Source organism: Dicentrarchus labrax, unplaced genomic scaffold, assembly GCF_905237075.1.
Source record: "Dicentrarchus labrax unplaced genomic scaffold, dlabrax2021, whole genome shotgun sequence".
NCBI classification, from domain to species: Eukaryota; Metazoa; Chordata; class Actinopteri; family Moronidae; genus Dicentrarchus; species Dicentrarchus labrax.
This window is the reverse complement of record NW_026136702.1, coordinates 16,388,096-16,414,293: the sequence shown is the minus strand read 5'-3', so window position 1 is coordinate 16,414,293 and position 26,198 is coordinate 16,388,096. Positions and strand designations below refer to the sequence as shown.

The 26,198-nt window shown below is 40.7% G+C and overlaps 2 protein-coding genes across 2 annotated transcripts in view; one reads left to right on the top strand and one right to left on the bottom strand.

The window, feature by feature from the left end:
- lrpprc (leucine-rich pentatricopeptide repeat containing) overlaps positions 1-14,954 on the top strand; it is a 53,978-nt gene extending 39,024 nt beyond the window's left edge. Inside the window, exons 30-38 of the mRNA XM_051419099.1 lie at positions 173-299; positions 3,329-3,417; positions 3,501-3,693; positions 5,199-5,326; positions 5,488-5,603; positions 9,649-9,723; positions 10,101-10,182; positions 11,112-11,254; positions 14,680-14,954. Of these exons, the coding sequence (XP_051275059.1) occupies positions 173-299; positions 3,329-3,417; positions 3,501-3,693; positions 5,199-5,326; positions 5,488-5,603; positions 9,649-9,723; positions 10,101-10,182; positions 11,112-11,254; positions 14,680-14,733 (1,007 nt within the window). The 3' untranslated portion in view covers positions 14,734-14,954. The remainder of the gene's footprint in view (positions 1-172; positions 300-3,328; positions 3,418-3,500; positions 3,694-5,198; positions 5,327-5,487; positions 5,604-9,648; positions 9,724-10,100; positions 10,183-11,111; positions 11,255-14,679) is intronic.
- A 1,350-nt stretch (positions 14,955-16,304) lies between these two features.
- On the bottom strand, positions 16,305-26,198 carry abcg8 (ATP-binding cassette, sub-family G (WHITE), member 8). Its single transcript, XM_051375419.1, has 13 exons — positions 25,833-26,198; positions 24,307-24,408; positions 24,060-24,207; positions 22,725-22,963; positions 22,415-22,547; positions 20,866-21,135; positions 20,501-20,654; positions 19,849-19,950; positions 19,367-19,566; positions 18,214-18,290; positions 17,727-17,994; positions 17,485-17,612; positions 16,305-17,275 (listed from the first exon to the last, which is right to left on the bottom strand). The coding sequence occupies exons 1-13, from the start codon at positions 25,872-25,874 to the stop codon at positions 17,138-17,140; spliced, it is 2,001 nt and encodes a 666-aa protein (XP_051231379.1). The 5' UTR covers positions 25,875-26,198; the 3' UTR covers positions 16,305-17,137.

The window sequence follows — 26,198 nt, the reverse complement described above, 5'->3', positions numbered from 1 at the left end:
TAGAGAGGTGAAATGACGATAATTACATTGTATTTCAGCACTGTAGCCGTCTTTGCAAAAGCGTATTAATCTTATTAATCCAATAATATTAAGATTATCTCAAATTATGCTTCTCTTTATCTTCTCCTCCCTTCAACCTTTTTCTTTTTCTCCTCTTGTTCCCTACCTACAGAAGCCTTTGAGTTGCTGAAGGATGCCATTGAAAAAGATTTGTCAGTACAAGCTCTCCATTACGACCAAGTGATCCGTACCCTGTTGGCCAACGGATTATTGGAGGATGCCTTGACAGCCATAGACACGTAAGCGCTTTTACGTCTCAAAAATTAATATTTATTCCGTTATGATACTGGCCGTAAACAGTATATGTAAGTGTTTGTTTCAGGTAAAGTATCAGGTTTGGCTCCCTGGGGAAACATGAGTCATTTCTCTCAGTCTTGTATTTTAACATTTTGACCTGGTGTCTAATTTGTGATAACCAACATCGCTTTTGTTAGTTGAATCAAAACAATTAATGCATGAGAATATTATGAAACAGTCACATTCACAGGCTGCGCCGCAGTGCATCTTGGTTATAAACACAATAAACTGACAAATTCTACATGTAGTGTGGTTAATGCTCTGCTACTTTCCCTTCTCCTCAGTATGTGGCAATGGGTCACCTCAGGCTAAAACTACATCTCCTCAATAGACATGAGGATTATAAACTAAACACACACTACCCTGCTGGATATGAACAGTAGCTCTTACTAAGCCCCAAGACACACACACACACACACACACACACACACACACACACACACACACACGCTCGGATGTACAGATTCATTTTGGTTTTCTGGGAAGCGGGTGACTTTGCCCAAAAACATCAATCGTCTTCCAATTAGTAATGTATCATGTGGTGTTGTGTTATGGGGGCCATATCAGGGCTCGAGCCTGGAGACAAGTAGACAGAAGTATTAGAAATCTGAGCTTAGTGCTGCTCTGATCTTCTATGTTCTGTTTGTCTTTTTAGGCAATCTCCTCCTTTTCCTTTTCTTTCGTCTCCTTTTGTCCCCGTCTTTATATCACTTTCTCTCTGCAGAGCAAAGCAAAGTGTCCCACAAAGAGATAATAATATAATGACACGAAACAAGAAGGAAGAGATGCAGTTACTAATTTGTAGGGAAAGGAAAAAAAATATGTAAAAACATCTATTACACTATCAGTCTCTTCCCTGTTTTCGGCTCTCTACATGGTTCACTCTCTTATGTTGGGAGAAATAATCGTATCAATTTTAGAGTCCTGTTTCAACAAGCACGAGGCAATACAAGTGATAACCCATCTCCAGTCTCTGTTTGAATTGGTTTATGGCATCCCTGCCTGGATAAAAGCTTCGTTTATCTGCACTCTAAATGAGAAGTGAAATGAGCTGAGAGGAGAGTCGAGGAAAGATGGAAACGGGGAGGAAAGGAAGGAGATAAAAAGAGCTAAATAGGAAAGGAGAAGTGAACAAGGGGGAGGGCTAGATTTAATCACGTACGAGGTTAATGAAGACGCTATAGGCATTAATTCTGTGTGTGCGGGTGTGTGTGTGTGTTTGTTTTTGGGTAATCTGTACAGAATTGAGCAGCGGGGTGCTTACGGCGAGATTAGGAATTGGGAGAGAGAGGGAGGGAGAGGGAGAGGGAGAGAGAGACGGAGGGAGAGACGGAGGGAGAGAGAGATGGGTGATGGGTGATGGATTCATTGGCTGAAGCACAATACCCCTAGAAGGAGAAGACGAGAGAGCGTCAATGAGTGTGTGCGTGTTGGGGAAAAGGTGAGTGAGAGACGGCCTCTAGAGATTTTCTTCCACCCGATAAGAATAATTCTGACCCCACACCCCCACTCCTCGGTCTCCACGGCAATCCCCTGGCGACCCTGTTACCGCTCCAATCTCCGCCGTGACCCTGTCACAGCGGCTGCCGGGTGCTGCTTGGCCTGGTGTCGCCGTGGTGATAAAGATTGCCGGCCTGATGCTCAATTGAGCGGACGGATTAATCTGGTTGCAGGGCTATAATAAGAAATAAATATAAAAAAGACGGGAGGCAAGCTTGATTGAGGTTTTAGTGGCACAGAAATGAAAAGGAGGAGGGCTGAAAAGCAACAGCAAATAGACGGGCAGACGAGGAGCGGGGGGGGGGGCTCCCGGAGGCCTCGATACTGCAGCGTTCAGCCTGTCCCAGCCTCACCCTCCCACATAATACCACACACAGATATACAAACACACACGTGCAGTGGCTCAGCAAGAAGTAATCAACTGTTTGATGTCTGTATTATTTTCAGGGTCACAGCAGGCGTTTTACAAGAAGCTCAGACTTGCTGTCAATCACATTTGTTCCCATTGTCTTGTCTGTGTTCTGTCTTTCAGCTCCTGTGTTTATCCACTCTGTCTCTGTGGAGTCTAAAAATTCTAATGATGCCACAGAGACATTAACTCAGTAATCACAGATTGTAAAGATTTGCTTTTAATGGTAGAGTACAGTTCAGCTCTAAAGTTAAAAATAATGGACTTGGGAAGAAGTTACATGTTGCAGAACTCAGATAGGAATGAAATCTTCTCTCGTGGTAATAAGCTCTCACAATATCAAAAATGAATTTACGATTTTCTTCCGTTTTGCTTCATACCATGGTAAAAGCCCGTCCAACATGGGATGACATTACAATACCGCATATAAATGACACAAGTCTTTGGATAAAAGATTTCCAACAGTTGACATGCTCTCTACTGTTACATGTTCCTAAACAAAAAAGAACATAAAACCTGTTTATCACAAAAGCAGGATAGAGGCATACAGTATACATATGCAACACATAGATTATTTGAACAATACATGGAGAGTAAGAAACTAACAATGATATAGTACATTTTACAGAAAGTTAATGAAAAACACTCAAAAATAAAACCAACCAAACTCCACAGCCGCTCTAGTTGGCCGTGAAGCCGTACTCAGGCACAGCAATGATTGGAGCTAACTGCTAACATCAGTCTATGATCAGTGTGCTGGCATGCTCACAACGTGCTGATGATTGGCATGTTCATCATCTTAGTTTAGCGTGTTAATGTTGATGCTAATTAGTGCTAAACGCAAGGGTTTCATCCTCTGGGGACCGTGAATGTCTGTACAAAATTTCAAAGCAATCCCTCCAATAGTTATTGCGATATTACAATCTGGAATAAAATGGCGGCTCAGAGCCATGCTGCTAGTGTGGCTTATAACTTATGAAGAAAATGGCGTCATTTGACCTATTAAAGAAGTGTACTGTTGAAAAGTGATACCAAACCAAGAAAATTCTGTGTCTCTTTCAGTGCTGTGTTTAATGTGCCAGGCTTCACCCTGAAGCACATAGCCAACAATTTGCTCATCGTCACATACAGCAAGCGAGGCAACACTAAAGGTAAGAAACAGACATGCGTAGGTAAACATTCATGTATACTCATTTAATACACACACATGCTCACTTCTTGCACTTCTTTCCAGAGGCCTTTGAGAAACTGAAGTCTATGCTGAAGATGAAACAGACACCCTCTTATCTTGCCATCACCAGACTGGTTCGGGCCATGGGAAACCAGGGCGATCTGGCGGGTATCCAGGAAGTGCAGTCATTGTTGAATGACCCCAATATAGCGAAGATGATGTTCATCAACAACATAGCCATTGCACACATCCAGAAGTAAGACTGCTAAGTGTGTTTATGGCAGCCTTGTTTTTTGTTTTGTGCCAACATAAATTGTATCCCATAACCACATAAAAGTCTACACAAAAGGGCTTTGACTCATGCGGTAAGGGTCATGTATGAGTCACATTAAGACATATGCTGCCTTTCAGGTATTTCCCTAAATTTGACATTTCAAAAAAGTTGTCATATCACCACCAGTTCTTGCACTTGACCACCAACCATGTATAGTCAAATGGAGACAGAAATCACAAAAAACAAAGCACTGTAAATGAGCCGGGCGGTATGTTACAAAACATTATAGTTTCAATTTATGAGGCAATTTACAGTCCAGAGTGAAATCTTTTACACTATTTTGTAAACTTACAATAAACAGTTCAATGCAATACCAGCAGCAGAGTGTGACAAGACCCAGGTTGACACACTCTTAAAGTAAAAACCTACAGGGCGACTGGGGCGTCAAATACAAATAGGGAACACAGGCGTAATAGGATTATTCATGGATTCCTTTTAATGTCATCAAAACACCCATCCTCCACTGCTGCTTCGTCGCTCCTCAAACAACAGAGAACAAAATAGAAGCACATTGTGCATCAAACTTTCATTGCACCACTTGCCGCATTAGCGCTGTCCTCCAGCTCAAGCGGCAGCGTACCCATGCCAACTCGGAGGGACAGCAGGAAGTGAAGAATAGCAAGACAGTCTCACGCCCGATTGGCCACCGTGGCGCAGGCCTGTCAGCTTGAACCCTGACCTCTTGGAGCTGCACCCTGAGCGGCTCTGACACGTGCGTCCCCGCTCTATCTGAGTCAAGCTGACTGGTTAAGAGCCAGGGCGGAAAAAGCAAGCAGGCCCGGAAAGCAGAGCGCCACATTTAGAGGGGCCCCCCGCTGAATTATTCAGACGGTCCCAGTCGTAACAATCAGTGTAGATATGTTCCCCCCTACCTCTGGACACTCTCACATATACATACACAGAGACGCACACGCACCCTGTATGTTAAATATTCATTACGCCTGGTGACGGTGGGGAGGGAGCAGGGAGCGTAAAGTGTTAGTAGCGAGCTCGGGTTGCCAGATTGAGTTGTTTTAGATTTGTAGTGCTTTGGTGTGCAGGATTTGTTCGGTTGTGGCGACCTCAGCAGAAAAGCGTTTCCCAGTATGATTATGTAGGAGTTGTTCTGCACTCTGTGGGACGTTGTAAAGGACAAGAAATGAAACCAATAGCTTTTTAATATTAAATTACAAAAAATGCTGAAAAACAGCATATGGGAGCAGTTCATATTCTTTTAATCTGGCCAGTTTCTCATAATATGTCTTGCATATGTTCTTCCCCTGAGGCGTCCAATCACAACTTTGAAGATTGAATCATGAGTCATGGTTTGATTCTCCTGCTCCCTGTTTATCTGTTTGAAGATTAATCATGCACAGGTTAGGGGGTGTAGTTTTTATCTGTCCTAACCCTTTCTTTCCCTCTCACTCATCAATTCTCACCCTTTTCAGTGGCAACGTGGAGTCAGCAGTGGAGTTGTTGGAGGAAGTTTTCACTAATCCAGAGAACCGAAACGCTGGTACAAGCTTTGTCTTCAAAAAGGTCTTGGAAGAAGACAATGACAAAGCCTTAGACAAGTGTAAGACAGACACACACACACACACACACACACACACACACACACACACACACACACACACAACTATACATGTATATAATAATAAATACAAGCAAAATGACTCATTTAAAAGAGATGAGTATAAGAATGATTCAATCATGTCCTAAAATGTTGTTTTGCAGTGAGTGCTATGGCAGAGCGGCTAGCCAACCATTTTGCCTGCTACAAACCAGCTGCAGACCTCTTCTTCCAGCTGGTGGACATGGGAAAAGTTGAGGACGCCAAGTTCATGCTGGCTGTGAGTATAAGTGTGTGTGTGCCCGCAAAAGCTGTATGCCAGAGAGCCAACACATATGTGTGAAGCATAGACTGTATAATTAAAAATGGCTGTAGTCTTCGTGACGTCACCCATAGGTTTCTGAAGAACTCGGTGTGGTCGACTCTAGCCGTCGCCATCTTGGCAGTCCTGACTCCGCCGGCTCTCAGCTTAATCCCAAAATGGGCAAAGATGTGGAGAATGGGTGGAGCTGAGCTGGGCTGAATGAAGCCTGGTTAGTGAAAAGGTCATGGATGTCGATGTCGGTTGTGGGTTTTTATTATTTATTCATTTTTGTGACCACTTAAAATACATCCTAAATAATCTGGAGTGTTTATGTCCTAGTGCACACTTCTCCTTTTGAGTATAATTCACTTGGCAACATTTTAAATTATTATATCAAAGTAATTAAAATCTGCCCAAAAAAAAAAAAAATCAACAAGGGAACTGGTGATGAATCCATCACAACTCCCGGGTGCTTTAGTCCAGTTGTCAGACCCTGATGATGGAGAAGTTCTTCCACCACAAACGTTGATTTATTTATTCAGCCTCACATTTATGTCAGGAAATGCTTGCCCACATTCCACCACTGAGTCTGGTGGTTTGAAATTGGCCTCCTACTACTTCACTTATTTAACACAGTTCATACATTACAGCTAAATGACTTTGCATTGAGCCTGGGGACATAAATATGTAGAAGCTAGATGGGTGGGAGACAGAAGGAAAGAAGGGGAGGACGAGTTGGTGAAAGAGCTCAAAGAAATTGTCAGAGAAGACACAGAAGTTAAGATGAAGAAGCTGCTCTCGTCTCTCCAACGACAATTATTCCACTCTGACTTGCTGAGTGATTAATCCTCTCAGCCACTGAACACGTGAACACATGTGTATTACTCACTGCCTTCCCTTACTACACTTCATTGCTTTTTCAACATGTTAGAAAGGAATGTGTGTTCATATTTGATTCCTGACACACGATCTTAGCTGCTCTCATTTTCACCCTGACACACATTTCCCTGTTTGCTTTGGACATATTAAATTGGTATTAAACTCTTTCACATTATGATTTTGCTGCTAGAAATGTAAGCCTAACCTAAAAGTACCTTTTGTACAAGCAGACAAAGGGCTGCTAATGCAACCAAATCTGAGTAGTTCATACAATGCAGTATGCAACTAAAGACGAGTTAATTTACAGCATTATATTTAAAAATAATAAACAGTAAAACAAAGAGTGTAATTCCTGAGAACAGTATGTGATTGAGGTAGAGAGAAGTGTAAAAAGTGGGCACATACAATACTTTGTAGGTAAGAAATATCTGAATTGGGCTTTCTGCTAAGGCCTGGTTTAAGTTAAGTTATCCTTTATTGATCCCCGTAGGGAAATTCGTTCTCTGCAACCCATCCTAAGCGCTAGGAGCAATGGACAGCCACTGTGTAGCGTCCGAGGACTGACAGGAGAATTAGCTTAACATACATGTTTTGGATGGCGGGGGAAACTGGAGCACATGGAGGAAACAAAAAAAATGTAAACTCCACACAGAAAGGCCCTTCCCCAGCCGGGATACAAACCCAGCAGCTCACCTGCATGCGAAAATATTAGCAATTAGCAATTATGTGGCCAGATGGAAATTTTAACATATCGCCCAACTCTAGTGGAAGACAGAGAGAAATAAAAACCACTGGAGATACACTCAGACATAAAGGTGACATCACTCTGCTGTTCGTTCCTCCCTGACATCTTGAGTGATTATCCCTCTCAATCTTTAAACAGAGATGTCTGACTAGCATGCATGTTAATGAACAGATACATTTCCTACTACTTTCATCTTCATCACTATTTAAACACAAACTATGGATTACATGATTCTTAAGACATAATATGCTTCTTGCTTGATATGCAGCTTGACTTTTTTTTTCCCTCTCCGTGTGACAGAAGAACACGTTTCAAAATGTCTGAAATGAAAGGAGACAACATTAGAAGGAAGCAGGAACAACAGGGTTGTGAGCCTGCTTTTAGAGATTGTCATATTTGATCAGTTTATCAGTGGGATTATTTGATTGCTGTGAAATCTTACTTGAACTGAAGATGGTGTTTTATTCATGAATGCAGAGCAGTGCTGTAAAAGAATGAGAAACCTACTGACACACAGTCGGGTGCCGTGCCTCTAAAACCCTTCTAATACTCCCGGAGCAAATGCTCATGGTGTTTTGTAGTTAAAGTGTTAAGTTTGTGAGTTTAGACTTCAATGCTGTGACCCAGGCTACACTGGCGTGCTACTTTTTGTCCCTCATCACATTGCCTGCCCCTCAGAGCCGCTCTTCCAGGGTCACTGGAGGATAGCAGCCCGATTCCGCCATCCCATCATAAGTGGAGGAGGACCAAAAACTCTGAAAAGCTTTTAAGTAGGCGAGCAGACAATAATGATAACAAGGCTATCAAGAGAGAAGGAGGCCAGGTCGGTGGGGAAACAGGAGGAGAGCGAGAGGGATGGAGTTAGGCATTAAGAAGTGAAACAGTGACAGAGGGAGGCAGTGAGGAAGGCGCTTTACGGACTCGTCTGCAACTGCTGTGTGTGTTGGGACGTGCAATTGAGGAAAAGAAGGAAGCATTCCCAGGGTATCTAGAGCTTTTAGGCAGTATGTGTGAGGAGGCGGTGGTGGGCGTCACCTTTGGGAGTGGTCGGTGTAGCAAGGGGAAGAATAAAACAGAGGAGAGAATGAGTGAGAGCACTGAGCAAAGTTGAGTGAAGTGGCACAGTGTTGGTCTAATTGCCTGATTGTACTAAAGCCATTCTGCCGCTTGGTGACTCTGTGTGTGTGTGTGTGTGTGTGTGTGTGTGTGTGTGTGTGTGTGTGTGTGTGTGTGTGTGTGTGTGTGTGTGTGTGTGTGTGTGTGTGTGTGTGTGTGTGTGTGTGTGTGTGTGTGTGTGTGTGTGTGTGTGTGTGTGTGTGTGTGTGTGCGCGCCAGCCACTCTCTTTTAATCTGTACGAGGTGGAGAAGGAGTGAAACACGTTAGTTTACGACTGGCTAGTAATCGGACCTCATTGCTGCTCAGCCAGGAGAACTCACTCAGAGCACAGCAGCGTTAATGCATCCCCTGCACACTCTCAGACACACACACACGTCCAATACACAGGCAAGCACACACACTGTATATTGTATGTATGCCTGCATGTTTTTATCATAAATAGTCATGCATAGGTTAAATGTTCAGCAACAGAAGGTTTTTTGTGGATGTATTTCTAAATTCTTAGCCCACATGTGTGTATCATATTATTCGGGTCTAGTACTCTAAAAAGCAGCCATTACAGTTGCAATGGTTTATCATATTGCTGTATATGTCAGTAAAGTAATTAAAGAATGCCAAAAATGGTTTGAGGTGCCACCTTAACATGATTTGTCCATGACTAGTATCAGTAAATGTCCTGCACAGTACAATTCTTTAAAAACAATTTTAAAGGATCCTTTAAAGGCAAAATGAATATCAAACGATTTATCTGCTTCACTCCTGGTCAGGAATAAAGTTAGTCTATAAGTATATTTCCATCAGCTTTATTTGTTTGTTTTAACCTTTCTATGAGTGCTACCTATTTTCAGGTTGATTAATACTCACTGGAAAAAGTGGTCTCTGTTGCCTCTTGACTATCCTCTTTTACTTTATGTCTCTGGGTAATTGATTAAGGTCTTAAAGCTGAGCAGGCGACGGTCGAGCAGTGAACTGCTCGGGCTTATATTTCCACCAAGCACTAGATATGGCCTTCAATGATGACTAAGTGATGATAATTATGCTTTCTGGTGTGAACAGTGCTGTACACTTAAATTCATAAAGAAAAGAGTAGTTATCCATAATTAACCTTTAACCCGAGTGTGGGCATGCGGGTGTTTTATATACTGTACGTATGTGAAGAGCACAGGTTGGAGAGTCTTCTTGACTTCAGAAGAAAGAGAAAATAATGCAGTCCCTCCTCCCTCATATTATCTCTCACACGTTTCATTCGTCTCTTTCTTGTCTCTCTTGTCTCACTGTAGCGCTTGCCCGCCTTGGCTGAACAGAAGGAGGCGCTGTTGTTCTACGTGAATCGACAGTCTCAGACTCCTGGACAGGTAAAATTACGCGAGGGTTCTTCTCTTTAGGATCTACATTTTTAAAGAATAATTGAGATTTTTTTTTTTTACAACTTGAGTTCTCATTGTGTCCTTTCAGTAATAAATGATAAAATCCATGTGAGAACACTTATATGGGGAGTTCTGACTGCAGTAAAATAAATAAATATGAATACATTTCTTTTATTTTGGTATTCTGGCAAGCACATAAGTGAAGCCCAGGATATATTATGATGTTATAGCAAAAACTTCTGGCAACATGGCAACAAAACTCTATATTCATGTCATATTTGTAATTGTTTACACGTCCAAAACCAGACAAACACACACTCACAAAGATGTTGTTCTCGTATGTAAATGAATGTTTGTGTGCACAGTTGGAAAAGATCAAGACTGCGTTGAGCCTGTTTCCAGACGTTAAGAAGGAAGTGCAGTACCAATACCTGCTTAAATGTCATGGTAGGACACACACACAGACACACACAGACACACACACACAGACACACACACACACACAGACACACACAGACACACACACACATATACTTGCACAAGGCCTGGGAGCAGCTAGCGTTGCAGCAGGCGGCTCGCTGGCCTGTGGCTAAGTCAACATTAGCAGACACATTAACAATGCATCAGGTCAAGGAGTGTGTGTGTGTGTGTGTGTATTCAGGGGTTAGAAGAACTCATGTCCTCTAATGAGGTAGCTGTTCGGGCTAGCCTAGCGTGCTAATTGTAACACGGTCAACCACTCAACTTTTCTTTTTTTACTTCCTACATTTCTCTCTCTCTCCCCCCCATCACTTCTCGCCTTTCTTCTACCTACATCCTCTCCTCATGTCCTCCCTTTTTACTTCACCTTCTCGCCCTCCTGTCTCCCCTCTTCCGTACCTTGTCACACCAGAGATGAGCAGACATGACTATTTAATTAGCATTAGCTAGCTGGTCGGTCAAGGCAGCCATAGGGGACACAATTAGCGATGCTCTGCTCGCCTCTGTTCTCTGCCCCGTCTTTGTACTTTTTCTTTTTTCTCTGAGAGGGGTTTTCTTCTCTCTTGGCTCTTGAACTTGCTCTTTTCTTTTTTATGACAGTAGTGGCTCTACTTCCCCTACTCTCTCTCTTTTGATACACACAACCACACACACACACACTCATGCGTACAGATGATTACTCCCACACCAGCGTAACATCTGCCTGAAGAGGGAGGTAGTGTAGAGAAAGTTACTGATTTCAGTTCAATAAATTTGTGATATGATTTTTGAATGTGTATAAAAAAGTATTTCAAGTTATTTTCAAAGATGTGAAAGTCAAATATTGTTTTTTAATGTCTACAATAAAATAAGAATTATTGCTGACTTTTTCTCTTGCTCCCCATCTCGTCTGACAGCTGTGGATGGGGACTTCTCTTCGGCCAAGGCTCTGTATGAGCAGATTCAGAAGGAGGGGGTAACCATAGACGAGCTGTCACTCAAACGGCTGGCCCTACTTTACCGCAATGCAGGAGAGACGGTGCCCTTCACTGAGCCCCCTGTGAGTCTCTCTCTCTCTCTCCACACACACACACACACACACACACACACACACACACACACACACACACACACACACGTTTGGCTTTGGATGTTTGGCAGAATATATTTGAATGTACAGTGTTTGGGAAATGTTAAGTAACTTCTTAATAAAACAGTGTATATAATAAATAAATAAATGTTTGTCCGTTTAAAGGACCGGTGTTTAGGATTAAGTGGCATCTAGCAGTTTTAGTTACAGATTACAACTCCCTAGCTCCCCCCTTCCCTTCTGAGAAACTACGTCATGGATAACTCTAATGATTATTTTCATTATCAATTAATCTGCGTATAATTATTATTTTTTAATTAATCCATGAATCGTCTGGTCTTTTAAAATGCCAGAAAACAGGGAAAAATGCTTCCTGAAGTCAAAGGCGGTAAATGGCCAATTTTTGTGAGACTTTAAATTTACTATCAAATAAGACTTAGGAAATCAACAGATCAAAGGTTCAGTTGATTATTAAAATATTTTCCAATTATTTTTGTCAATTGACTCATCATTAAATAATAATTGTTGCAGCTTTAGTTGAAATCCATATCGAATTAATACTCTGATGTATTGAGAAATGTCACAATATTGCACATTTATTTGTATTCAATGCTCCACTGTTGGAGCACACTGTAAATTTGATAAATAAAAGAAAAACACACTAAACTACAGTAACTCTAATAATTTTAGACCTTAGAATTGTGTAAAATGGTAACATGTCGCGATCGTGTTATTATGATATATTTAATGATACAATTCAATAATCTCCTAACCCTACGTTACACTAGCGCACAGTGGATTACACACACCAATCCATATTGATACAACCATGCAGACAAGACGTGAACTAGAAACAGATCTGTGTACAAATGCAACAACAGGCACACATTGCAACTCCTAACTAGTGCTGGCAGTTGTCCGGCTGGTGTCCTAATGCGTGCCATTGTGTTCGTGTGCTGCGGCCCATGTGTGCCATAATAATGTGACAGAGCAGCCGGCCTGCTCAGGGTAGTTCAATATACACAGGCCTGCAGCGAGTGTGTGTGTGTGTGTGTGTGTGTGTGTGTGTGTGTGTGTGTGTGTGTGTGTGTGTGTGTGTGTGTGTGTGTGCCCCACAGTCACAGAGTACATAGATTGTGTAAGGGAGATGGTGTCACTGCAATAGCGGCTCTCTTTTTCTAGCTCCTAGTGCTTTTGAGCATTTCAGCACATTGCACATTCTGTAAGTCGATGTAGCCCTATTTTTGGCAGACGACTCACACACACACACAGAGCCCCTGAACTTTAATGTGCTGTCCCCTCGAGGCAGGTGTAGAATGAAGCCCACCTCTTACTTTCCCATCACTCACCTGCAGTGCAAAGATAGAAGGAGAAAGAGGGATGAAGGTAGAGAAGCTGCTGCATTATTCACTCAGTGTCAGGATAGTTAAGTGATGGCTGGGTTTTATAAGCAAAGGAGCACCAGAAGAGTTGCAAGGAGAGGAAAGGTGAATAGTCCTGGTATTCAGAAGTCTCAACAAACAGTAGAAACCTTCCTCACTGTCTGTATGGAGGTTGCTGCTCCACTGATGAAAACCCGCAGCGGCATGTCTCCCCAGAAACATGCAAACACAGTTATCCTTTAAGAGACATGTACGAGTGATTTCAAAGACCAGTTCTGGGCTACTGTAGAAACATGGCAGTTCAGTTTTTGTGAAAGAAGGCCTGCTCCATCTGTAGATAAAAACTATTATTTTCAGGTAATTATAAACTAATAAAAACATTGTTCTGAATATTATAATCGATTTCTGCCAGTAACTCCTCACTGAACCAATTTTTACCTATTTAGAATTTTCTCTTTGGTACAAATGAAGTGTACAAGTACCACACCAGTTTGATTATAAAGTAAATACATCGTGGCAGCCCAGATTCGACAGTGGGAATTTTAAAAAACATTTTACTCCTCGTCTTCATACTGGTCGTTGTCCATGTGACGATCCTCGGTTCCCACCTGACAGTAGCCTGTAGCCTAATGGTACTGTAGATGTTATTTATCACAGTCACTGTCACGTCCCTTTGACTGCCTCCAATTTCTAAATCATTAAATCAAACTGAAAAGATGTTGTTTTTACTTCACATCAAACCCTAGTTTCTTCATTTTTGCCTATGTGATGACAGCTCTGACAGCCGTAATATTTCTTTTGGGTCCCCCTAATACGACTACTCACATTGCTAAATGTATTATTTGATCAGCTGCTGATTTCCAGCAGCAGGACCTGAAGTTCTCCTTTATATACTTGAGTAACATTTTTGTGAATGAAAACTTGGCCTCATATGGAGCGGAACAAGTAGCTTTATATAGAGTCGGTTTATGCTAATGAGCACATCTCACGAATACAGACCTCACGAACAGGAGGCATTCATCAAGTTGAAACGAGCAATTTATGTCAGGTTTGTGCAGGAGTTTGCTGAATTTGACTTTGAAAACTCAAACCTTGCAGAAAAAAAGTATGAGATTTATTATAAGAATATAAAAACGCTCTCATGATGATACCCAGTGTGGCCATTACTCTGGAATATCCACAGAAGGGACTATTTCCTAAATTGAATAATAGTTCCAGTGTTTACAGTGAGTTGGGTGGATTATCCAGAATATCAGGGACGCTGTTTCTGGAAAGAAATGTTCTTGTTGTATTTTCTAAAATTTCAATTTGCTTTGAGCACCAATAAATGAAATTTCATTCAGGTCCACAGTTTGTTGTGGCAGACCATAATCTCACAGATATCACAGAACCTGCACAAATAAAACCAAATCTAAAAATTATCTAAAAAAAAAAAGTTTTTGTAATTAGGGTTAACTGACTCTTTGAAAGTGTTTCAGATGTCTCTCTCTCTCTCTCTCTCCTTCCATACCGAACAAACCTATTTATCAGCATTAATAAGCAAACGTACAATGTAAGAAGCCGGCGTAATTTGCAGGAAAGCTCTCACCTTCTCTCCAAAAAAAAATAAAATACACCCACAACAACACTCTGTCTGGATCAAAACGCTGATTAATTAGCCGGGAACAGAGGCAGAGAGCGAAAGTGTGTGTGTCTGGGGAGCGTGCTACAAATCCCTTATTTGTGTATTAATGGGGATTTAAAGATGAAACAAGACAACCTGGTTGGAGAGCGGAGACTATTTAGACAGACCCAGGAGGGCTCCCCTGCTGCTTACTTTTGGAGAGAGGCGAGATAGAAACACACACACACACACACACACACACACACACACACACACACACACACACACACACACACACACACACACACACACACACACACACACACACACCTTACAGCCTCGCTATATGGCAGGTGAACATTTATGCTGTGTGTTTGATGTTAAATCGTCTTTCTTTCTTTTTTTTCCAGAATACCTTTAGGTTTTACTCAGAGAAACTGAAAGCCCAAGCAGGCCAGGAGTAAGGATTCATCAGAGCCAAGGAATAAAGATTTCTTCTCCTCCTCAACTTTCATCCATGGAAATCCCTGTTTTGTCATCCTTTACTTTTTATATCTGTTGTTCAAGTGGAATTGTTGGGTATTGTGTCATTAAACGTCCTCTGTGCTATTGATTATGTTGATGATGAAGACTATATTCTGTGTGTACAGAAGTATTTATGCTAATAAATGATGTTAGGAATCCACATTCTGTGTCTGGCTCTTTGTGTACTTTGAAATGTGTGTATTTAGTGGTACAATTAACCTTTTTTTTTTTTTTCAAGGCAGCAGGTAAAGCACAAGTGGAGCTAATTACATTAACAATGGCTCAGTTCCATTGAGGTGTCCCAGTCAGTCTGTATGCACAATACCGGGGCCCTGATACACTGTAACTACATTAACTCGTTTATTTGTATTTGCATGTGTATTTAAATTATACACACAAAACTTATCAACATTTTGAAATATGATCCATTTTTACAGTAGTTTACCCAAAAGTATAATAATAAATTTATTTGATTAACAATACTTGTCCTTTTACTTAAGTAAGATTTTAAATGCAATACTTCTACTTGAGTATTTTTTCCATTTTACTAAGTTAACTAATTAAATATTTCAGCAAAAGTACTTGGTGAGGGGTAGAAAAACACTTTTTTCACCCTTACTTTGTGCGTTACATCGTAATAGAATAATTAACATTAAAGAAACTCAAACATAAGTTGTTGTTTTTTTCATATGTATAAATACCTTTTTCATTATACTTTTAGTATATAGTGTGGATGTGGGACTCCACTATTGTCTGCAGTTAAAATGTTCCGTATCAGGATCATAAACTCTCCACTTTAGATTAGATGTGAATTAGCTGCTCTGAAAATGTCTCCATGTGTTTGTTTTACAGTAAAATGTTTTCATACAAAGAAATTATGCCAATATGCTTTGCATCAATTTGATTTAGCATTGATTTCACCATGAAAGACACATGCAGCCTCTTCTCTCCTCCGTCCCCTGACCTGCATCTGCACTCTTCCTCTGCTTGACTTTGAACTCTCTTTGGTCTCCAATACAGGCCTCAGATAGTCCTCTTTCATGTAACACAAGCTGTTCTTGACCCCGACTGAGGCAGGCTTAAGATAACACACACACACTGGTTGTGTGTTAGTTGACGTTAGAGGGTCAGACTGGGCAGTGAATCTTATTTGGGAAACAAATTAAGACACAGGCGAAGTAGAACATGGTCAACTGGAGCTTTTGTTGTGAACCAGGGACTTGTTTTTTTTAAAACCCATAATACGTTTTTAGCAACTTTACTGCTTATCATTATGATGTTACATGCAATTGGTATTATCTTAATGATTGCACATAAAAAAAAACATTTCTAAAGGTTTTGTGTGGTGTTGAAATAACAAGAATGTGAAGGATTACCACTGAAAATAATCAGTAACATTCATTGTTATGAAACTAAAGAGCTACAAATGACAACCCCATGTAACTGAGTGACAATGCCAGAGGAGAGCAGAGAGTATGACGACAGAAATAAACACACTCAAGTGGAGCAATTTGATTTAATACTTTACTAATTTGGACTCGAACCATGTCTGCAAAATATTTATCAGGCTTTTGCACCAGTGCAAAAACACACAGCTTACATAATCTTCAATCTATGAGGACACAAGTATAAGCTCTTTTTTTTCTGAGTGTGACTTACTAAATCTCTACTCTACTTTTTTTTCAGTGCTCCCTATACTGGCACACACATTGTTAAGCTTAATAACCTTACATATACAAAAAAGATAAAGCTGTAGAAAAAAAGAAGATTGAAAATGGAACAAGCAAAAGCTGCAGATGGATATCTGCCAAAGTGGCGCTCTAATCATTTGCCAAGACAGAGAAGCGAGGGAGAGGGAAAGAAAATGCCATAATTTTAACTTTGATGATACTGCAGTGCTCTGCTGCCATCCAGCAGCAGACAGTAGTACTGCAACACAAAGTAAGTACAACTTTTTTCTTACCCGAATTCTAATTATTTAAACTGTTAAGGCTGGGTATATGTTAAACTTGTTTTGACTATTCCTGCACTTTTGTCAAAAAGGGTGACTTTTTATACCCTACTGAGGTGCCAGCGAGATCATTTCAAGTGTTTCTGCCTTTAAAAAGAGTGCAGGAGTTTCTGATGTTGAAATTATTATAAAATTGTAAACTTAATCTAAGCATCTTTTCACTGTAAAGCATGACGATGGAAAGCCTTGGCTCAGTGTCGAACCAGTCGAACTAGAAGCTTACTTCTTTCCACTGCTCCCAAAAAAACAAACCAAAAACACTAAAGTAAAACCTTGCTCCTGATGTGTGTTATTTCAGACAGTGTTTGGTCTGATTGTTGGTCCAGATGTGTTCACCAGTCTTGACTTGACTTCTGTTTGATGAATTTTAGAGACAAATAATAGAGCGCCATGAAGACCAGACAGACTGCCAGCAGGACCAGATAGCATGAGTACAGAGGGTACTGGTTCATCTTCATGGCCTCCACCACCTGAAAGACAATCACCCAATATTATCATTTTCAACGTTTATGCTAATTCTCAGGACTGTACAACCAGAACTCTGATTGATTGATTGATGCCTCGACTCAGTGGCCCTCAGCCTCATAGTGTGAATGATACCATTCAGAAAACGACCAATGTGGAAATGTTTGATTAACACCCATGCACGTGTTTGTATTTGTGTTTCTTTCTAACTCACGTGTATGCCATCAACATTGAAGGTGAGGTTTGATATGGTGATGGGGTACTTGTTGCCTCTGAACTGCACCTGCAGCATGCCCTCAAATCCCCAACGCATGAAGGAGATGTGAGAGAACCATGATGCCACTGGGGAGTCAAAGACATGCACAGGTATAAACATCAAACCCTAGGATAGACTCGCACATATTCTTCAGGGTGCAAACACGTCTCTAACTACAGACAAATAAGCAATCTCCTCACCAAGCCACATATTCTCCAGGCTGATGACGAAACCTCCAGTCAAATAGAAGACGGTGAACAAGGAGTTGCCCATGAAGGCCGAGGTCTGCAGGGTGGGCAGCGCAGCAGCGACAAACAGAGCCATGGCTCGGCTGCAGTAAACCATCAGCCACACCAGCAGGAAGTTGAGCAGGAAACGCTCCGGAGCCTCGTTAAGCCCGGCCAGCCAATAGATGGGCAGGCCGTAGACCAACGTGAACACACAGTGCTCTGGTAACTCCCCCAGGACCTGAATGTGGAGAAAGCACACATTCAAATATACAGAACAAACAGAAGTGCAGAAACACACACACACACACACACACACACACATTCAGTGTTGATGTTTTATACACACAGTACATCATATTTCCCTCTGCTTTCCAACAGCACATTACAGTACATGACACTGATGTGTAACTCCAGCATGAAGCAAGACTGACCCCTACTGGAGACGCAGGAGGCTTACCTTGGCAAAGAAGTAGGAGGTGACGGAGAACATGCCGTCCTCCAGCTCGTGGTAGAGCATGGCTCTCTCTGTGTGACCTGCAGGGAACATTAAGTTAGTCTGATGAGGTACTGCATTACAGCCTCTGGTACCAGACTGCCTTAAAGATTGTAACTGTTCTTCAGTTTGTTGTGTGTTGTTACACAACACAGTAACAAATGTCACAAGTTATAGAGGCTCACCAGCTACATAAATGTAATATTTGTATTGTGTGTATCGAAGTTCCAATGGTTTCTTCAGAGAGGTTCTTTATTCCTTGTGATATGCAGGCGGTGTTCAAGTACTCTGAGTCGTAAGTGAACATATTGAACTGAATTAATAGTTTTTTTATATTGTTGTTACCTGAACTTGACTCTTAATAGTCTTGCTATCTCTGTAATTGTTCTGAGTCATCTTACATCTTGATGCAACATATGTTGTACAACTGCAAATGCAATGATACACTGATGTTTTATTTATTGTTTATTTCCAGAGATTTCTTTGTTTTGCTTGTTTTTATTTTTGTTCATTTTTCTCTGTTTGTCTCTATGCAATATGTTGAAACAACATTGAAACAAAAACATTGAAACAAAAACATTGAAACAAAAACCACATTTAACAGAGCAAAAAAAGTTAACACAAGTGCAGACAGCTAAGTGTAGTTTTCAGCTGGGAGTCTTCTGCTCACAATACTATACTGTACAATTGCTGTGAAGTCACATGTAAAGGGACGCACCAGGTTGTTTACGTGGTGGTTACAGAAAAAAAGAAGCATAGGGTATGAAAGCAGCTGTGATGTAGGCGTGTGTGAATAAGAGATGTGAAAATCTTTAATAGTGGGTGAGATGGGGGTAGAAACTTGGTGTAAATAATCAGTAAACAGACAGATTTTGTTTATTTTTGTAACTGCAGGTTAGAACTTATTATTTGATACTCTGTTGAAAGAAGAGCTGTCTGTTGCAGTATTTTCGTTTTAGACGCCTTTTGGAGGACTACATCATTTTAAACCAAGACAAAGAGAATGTTAACATGTCTCAGTTTTATATGCGTAGATGCTAAGACTGAAGATCGGCTTTGACTGCAGTTTAAGCCACTTTATTACCTCCCATCCTCCTTAACAGCAGTCATAACTCACATTTAGCTATGACGTCCAGCACCACAGCGAATGGGGTGAGAGCTCCGATCATGTAGAGGAGGGCCACTGTGTCCTGAATGGACAGACGCTCTTCTCCCGCCCCGTAGTAGAGACAACCGACCAGCAGTGACATGAGGAGGGCCTCAAAGCCGTGGACCAATAAGGTGACCAGGTCTCTGAAGTCATTATACATGTGACGCCTGAGGGGGAAGAAGGGAGGAGAGGTCATCAATAACAATAACAATAACAAGAAACTACTGTCGATGATGACTAAAATTAAAAATAAAATAAAAAACAGAGAAAAGAGATAACTCTAAAAAAGAATTACTGTCTCTAAAAATATCAACAATATCTGCTTTTATACAATTGACAGTTTTAAATACCATCCATACCATTTTCATTTTCATTTCAGGTGGTGTCGATGAAGGGGTACTAACAGGGTTGTGGGGGTACAGCAGACAAAAATAGTTGTGTGTTCTTACCTGATGAGGATTGTAAATTGGTGTAGTCTCCCAGGCAGTCTGTCTCTTTGTCTGGAAATAGTGATTACTTCCTCTTCTTTTACCGTGCTCAGCTGCTGAGGGCTGCGAGAAAACAGTGGATAAGTTGTTCTGGGTTAGAACACTGGTACCAGTTTCCCATAAATTACTAACATAAAAGGATGAATATCTAAAACTTAAGAATTTCGCGTCAGAAACAAGTCACTCAAACACAGATGAGCATTTCATAGATTTAAAGGACCAGTGTGTAGGATTTAGTGGCATCTAGCAGTGACGTTGCAGATTGTGTGTTGGAGAAACTATGGTGGCCACAAAACTCACAAAAAAGCAAAAGGCCCTATCTAGAGCCAGTGTCTGGTTTGTCTGTTCTGGGCTACTGTAGAAACATCTCTGTTTAATATCAGCCTCTGTAGAAGAGGAACCCGCTCCCTCTGTAGATAAAAACTGCTCATTCTAAGGCTAATAAACCCTCCTAAATATTACACACTGGACCATTAAGGTCTGTTAGATAAGTGAGACTTCAACCCTGCTTTTATTATGTCACTGTTAAATTAGGGATAGAAATAGATTTTAAAAAATGTAGGACAATATTTGAATATTTAGATATGGAGCAGGAGAAGAAAAACACACACACCTTTCAGTTTGTGCTGTGTCGGTCGCAGCTGGTTTCCACATGTGATCATCTGTGTCTCGAACCTTTTCCATGAACTGCTCAGCCAGGACTGTGGCTCGCTCCAAACACTCGGCTTCTTGCTCCAGACTGCGCCGATCTACACTGATCAGATCGACTGGACACACACACCAACAGAATGAGGCTTGAAACAGATTCTATAACTCTTGGAATATCCATGGTGTCACATGTGACATATTCTTCTTTATAAAGCCACTTACTATCATTAATAGGACAAAGCCTTTAAATAACAACTTTCACACACTGTTGGGTGCTGGAAAAAAGCACAGTTTAATGCTGCTTTGACACCTTTCTACACACACACTAACCATAGAAGTCAGAGGGGTTGCAGTATCGTGGGCAGGGGTGTCCCAGCGCAGTGAAGTAAGGCACCATGTCACGAGCAGCGCCGCAGTAAACGGCTGAACCTGACGACAGCAGGACGACGAGATCAAAGAGCTGGAAGATATCTGACCGAGGCTGGTGGACGGACAGCAGGACCAGACGGTTTCCACGGGCCAGACGGGACAGTGTGATCACCAGGTTGTGAGCTGTGAAGCTGTCCAGACCTGACGTGGGCTCGTCCAGGATCAAAATACCTGAAATGTAAAAACACCAGTTCAATAATCCATTAAAAGACACTTCTCTTTGTCTGCCTGGTTGTCTGAATTGTCCCCTTCGGTCTTATTTTTGGTGACCTTCTGGTGGTTAGGGGGTTTGCGGTGATGCAGAATGGATCAAGACAGGTTTCATGAATAAACAACTGTTCTATAAAAAGCTTGACAGAAGGGTGGATAATACTTTATTTTGTTTTTAAATGGTGTATATAGGGTTGAAATGTAGAGGCTGTCTTTGGAAACCAATGACATATCTGCTGTGTATTGATAGAATTGTTAGCTCAAGTGACGGACAAATAATACTTAACACCACTTGCTTGCAGTTCATAGCTGTCTAGAAGGGACAAAACTTGATAAATCATATAGATTGTCCTTCAAAGTTAATATTTGCTGTTTTACAGTCACAGGCTGCATTGTTATTCTGTAATTTTATTTTATCTAGCAAGAGTTGAATGTGAAATGTAAAACCTCAAACACACACACACGGAAAGAGCAGCAGGCATTACAGGAGGCAACAGCTATTACTTTTCTTTCCTATAGGTGGCGCAGGTCATGTATACAACTGTTATGTACTGTCCAGTATATTCTAGTACTGACAATACCTATAGACAGTATAAGTGTAGTGTAGTGTATAACTTGTGGATGTAGCCACTGTGGTGGTGGTTTCTGGACTAGCATTCTGAAGCCTCGGATTTAAAATTATGGCCGTCATCATCTTGATTATTTTGGAGCCAGAATTGACCATATTTGGAAAAGCTAGAGAGGATATTGCAACACCTTTATCCTAACTGGGAACTCGAGGGTATTCCGTGGTAGCGAGTTGACAATCACAAGGTACCCACGTCCTAATGTATACCCCGCTTTATCATCTGATTTTACTCCACATAGGACCAAAATTTACAAAATGAACATCACATCACATATAAACTCATTAGGAAACTGTGTGCTGAGCTAATACATCGAAGTGAGAAGTAGAGTCATTTTCTCATAAGATTATATATAATCTGACTGATATTTGCAACCTGTGGAGTCGCCCCCTGCTGGCCATTAGAAATAATACACCAGACCAGAGGCTAAGTCCAATAACTGAGCAGCTCCCCCTTGAGGACAATATGTAAGCTAAATTTAGAATTTGTGATGTTCAGATTGAGTTACAAGCCAGTTTCACAACTACAAAGCCAGACAGATGGAAGGTTGAAACTTCAGAATGAAAGTAGAGAGGAAAAATTAAGAGTTTAAGTTTGTTTCTTATGTCTCTCACCGGGGTTCCAGAGAAGTTGGACAGCTATACTGACTCTCCTCCTCTCTCCTCCAGAAACACCTCTCACATAGTCGTTTCCAACCCTGGTGTGAGCACACTGTCGCAGCCGCAGCTCTGCGATGACATCATCCACCTGTGACAGAAAACAAGCAGTAACTTATAACAACTGTCTTTCAAAACACACACACATCACATCTGGTCCACATGAAGATTGTATGCAGAATATGTTCTGAGTGAGCATAAGCTTATAATGTCCTGACACTGTGTACATTCTATTTTGATATGGTTTGTCTATTAAACTTAATCTTACCCTCTGCTCCCTCTGAGCTTGTGTGAAGTGGGTGGGGAGCCTCAGTTTGGCAACAAAGACGAGAGTTTCACGGACGGTGAGGTGAGGAAGAAGGCGGTCATCTTGGCGGACATGAGCGATGTTCTTCTTCACCAGCTGGGGCGTGTTGGGCTTCCCGTTAATCAGAACCTGACCAGACGTCATTGTACCACCCTCATCACGACATGTTATTATGTCCAGTAGAGATGTTTTACCACAACCTGGGAGAAGATGGTTATGTATTTAAGCCACTACCAACAAAACTCATGTATAAGTCAAAATATGTACGTAAAGTATGTACGTAAGAGAAAAAAATGTCTCTGTTCTGTTCATCATTTTAACAAAACTGCTGACATGAGATCCTTGACCAAGCTTGAGAGTGGAAAGTCATGTGAAACAAATCATCCAAAGAGGCCATTACACTGATGACCTTGATCAGAAACTATAAAACGTATTGTTTTTCTCATTTGCTCTGGCTAAATTTTTTTTTTTCTCTGGATCTAGATCTCTGTGCGATTAGTTTGCTGTTCAACTTTTCACAAGAACTCCTTGACATTGTTTCATGGTTTGAGCCATCACATGCAAAATGATCATTCAATTATCAAAATCTGTCTAGAAATTAAAGCAATTGTTTGATTGGACGTCAAATATCTCCAAACAAGACTTTTTTTCTTCAAACTGATCATTCAATTCTAAAAATCAGTCAGACATACATGTATATTCCATAAATATATATGATATGGGATGCTTGTGATGTCTGCTAAATTAGCAAACTAATTACTAAAATTAAACTAAAAGTTTTTTCTATTGTTGTTGGTTTGTTTGTTTTTGGCATAGATGTCATTTTGTGGCAAATTCTATATGGCTCAAGATCAAGATATATGCATGAGATCAACAGTGAATTTTATATTTACTGTACATGTAACACATCGCTACACGAATACATTAACTGTATACATACAAATGTGCATATGATTATACTGTGTCTTACAGTATTGTACAGTGTCGACTATTCTGCGATACACAACAGCATTCAGCTAAACAACACTGACATGTATAGTACAGTAAGTAGTCAGTGTCAACAACAAACATAGAATAAAATGAAATTTGTATTTTAGAGACATTTCCAGGGCTGACTGTCATGGTACAGTGCTGTACCACTGACACAATAACAAGATTTTGAAGCATGAATGAAACTTTCTGGGTGAGTTACTACTTTTTGCACACATGTAATGGAATTGTGATTGCACTTACACAAGAAATTGGCCAAAGCAAATGAGAAAAACTTCACAAGACGTGTGTGTTTGTGTGTGTCACCTGAGCTGCCAATGACGGCCAGCATCTGTCCGCTGCGGACTCGCAGACTGAGCTTGTTGATGGCCGTCTGCTTGTTTCCTTTTATCTCCCACGGCAACTTAAACTCTGACAACCTCTCATACCAGGGGATCTGAGCTGCCGTGTCCACCTGTGAACACACACGTGATCACATACAACATGCACATATACAATACAGGCATGCACACACACAAAGAGCAGTTAAAAGCTAAAGATGGCTGTAGGTTACCTCATAGTGCAGGTTGTTGACCTCCAGCTCATTGCACCCTCCACTGTAGGTGAAGTAGAGACTGCTGTCTTCTTCAGTCGAGAACAACTCTTTGTCTTGATGCTGTTAGAGGGGAGAAGAAAGGTCAATGAGTTTTATAGGTTAATGATCAAACTGCAATAAATTCTGAGAAAGTGAACACCAGTAAAAGTGATGAAACTCTTTCCACAAATTGCTTTCAACATTAGATTGAGACAAGTTTAAAAAGGGCTAAAATCTAAAACTGGAATCCTGAATCCACTTGCATGTGATGAATTTGTCAAATGTTATAATAACGATTGTTTGTTGCTTGCATGCTCACTGTGAACATTGTCCCAAAATGTATGGTGCTATATCTGCACATCAGACATTTTAACATTATATATATATATATATATATATATATATATATATATATATATAATGTTCAATGTTATAATGTAATTGTCCAATAACTAGTTTATTGGACAAATTATGTTTGTAAGTGCAAATAATTGCCTAGACACATTTCGTAGGTCAAGAGTCCATTTGAAAATGACCCTGATAGTACCATTACGCAATCTTTAAATCTCTCCAATAGAATAAAAGCACAAACATATAATTCAAAACGCAGCACATGCTCACACCATATCTACTGAACATACTGTATACTATGCTATATGTTACATTGTAAATACTATAGATCTTATTTTGTAAAATGGCTGATGGCTTATAGTGACATGAACATTCAGTTTTCAGACCCTCCTGGGAGCAAATCACTGAAAATGTATGTAGGTCAGACATTCAAAATATTGCCATTTTTCATGCAGTTGTCAGATGTGGTGACTGAGATAGGAGAGTAGAAGCTGTGGAATCCATATGTCTCAAATGCTGTTAATCCAGACCTTAGATTAAACTGTAATAATTATAGTTATTTTAAGATAAGCCGTCCTAGTCTAGTAGAGCAAGGTTTTCCTTTTTTTGTTTCAGGACCCACTAATCACAAAACAATTACAAAAGTTCACCAAATTATTAGAGACAAATGGATGATGAACACTTTCTCCAGTATCTGCATTGTGGGAAAAACTGGAAAACATAAAGCTGCACATTCAATCTGCAAACTAAAAAACAGAGAACTTTTATAGTACAGACAATTTATACATAATTCATATTAAAATATTCTATATTTTATGGATCAAATCTAAATTACTTTGGCATTTGACAGTTTGGCAAAAAATATTAAAGCAATTGTTGGATTTATTCTTGACGTCAAATATCTAAGAAACTAGACTTTTTTTCTTCAAACTGGGGTCTTATGTGTAGGGAAATAATAAATTATTGGTCACAGTTCAGTTAATAAATGTGGTTATGTGGCAGTCAAAGAGAGTAGCTCAGTGGCTGGTGGGGATGAAAGGAATCAACTAAAAGTTTAGACATTGTTTTGATAAAAACCAAAGTGACTACATCGGTATATTAGCAGGGGAACTTTAAACCAATGCCTTTAAGAGAGCTAAAATGGTGACACTGACCTGTGAGGAACCATTGTGACTGAGCCCAGTGTCTGTGTCCATGATGATGCAAATTGATGGTTGACGTTTGTAGGATCAAGGGGTCAATGCCCCCCTTTTTCCTCTTCGGTTCCGTTCCTCTCTTTTCCTCTCGATGGTTATCTACCTTTTTTGCTCTCCTGCTGTCCCCCTGTTCTCTGTCTCTTCTTTCTGTTAGATCGTTTGACTCCAGTCCAGCTGAAGATCTCCTCTTGTTTCAGCTCACTAGCCTTCTCTCTATCAAAGTGTCCAAGTTCATGTCATGTCAGTCTGCAGTCCCCTTCATCTGATCTGTCCTGTCAGCTGTAGCTTTCCTGAGCACAGTGCACAATTTGAGGACTGAGGTGA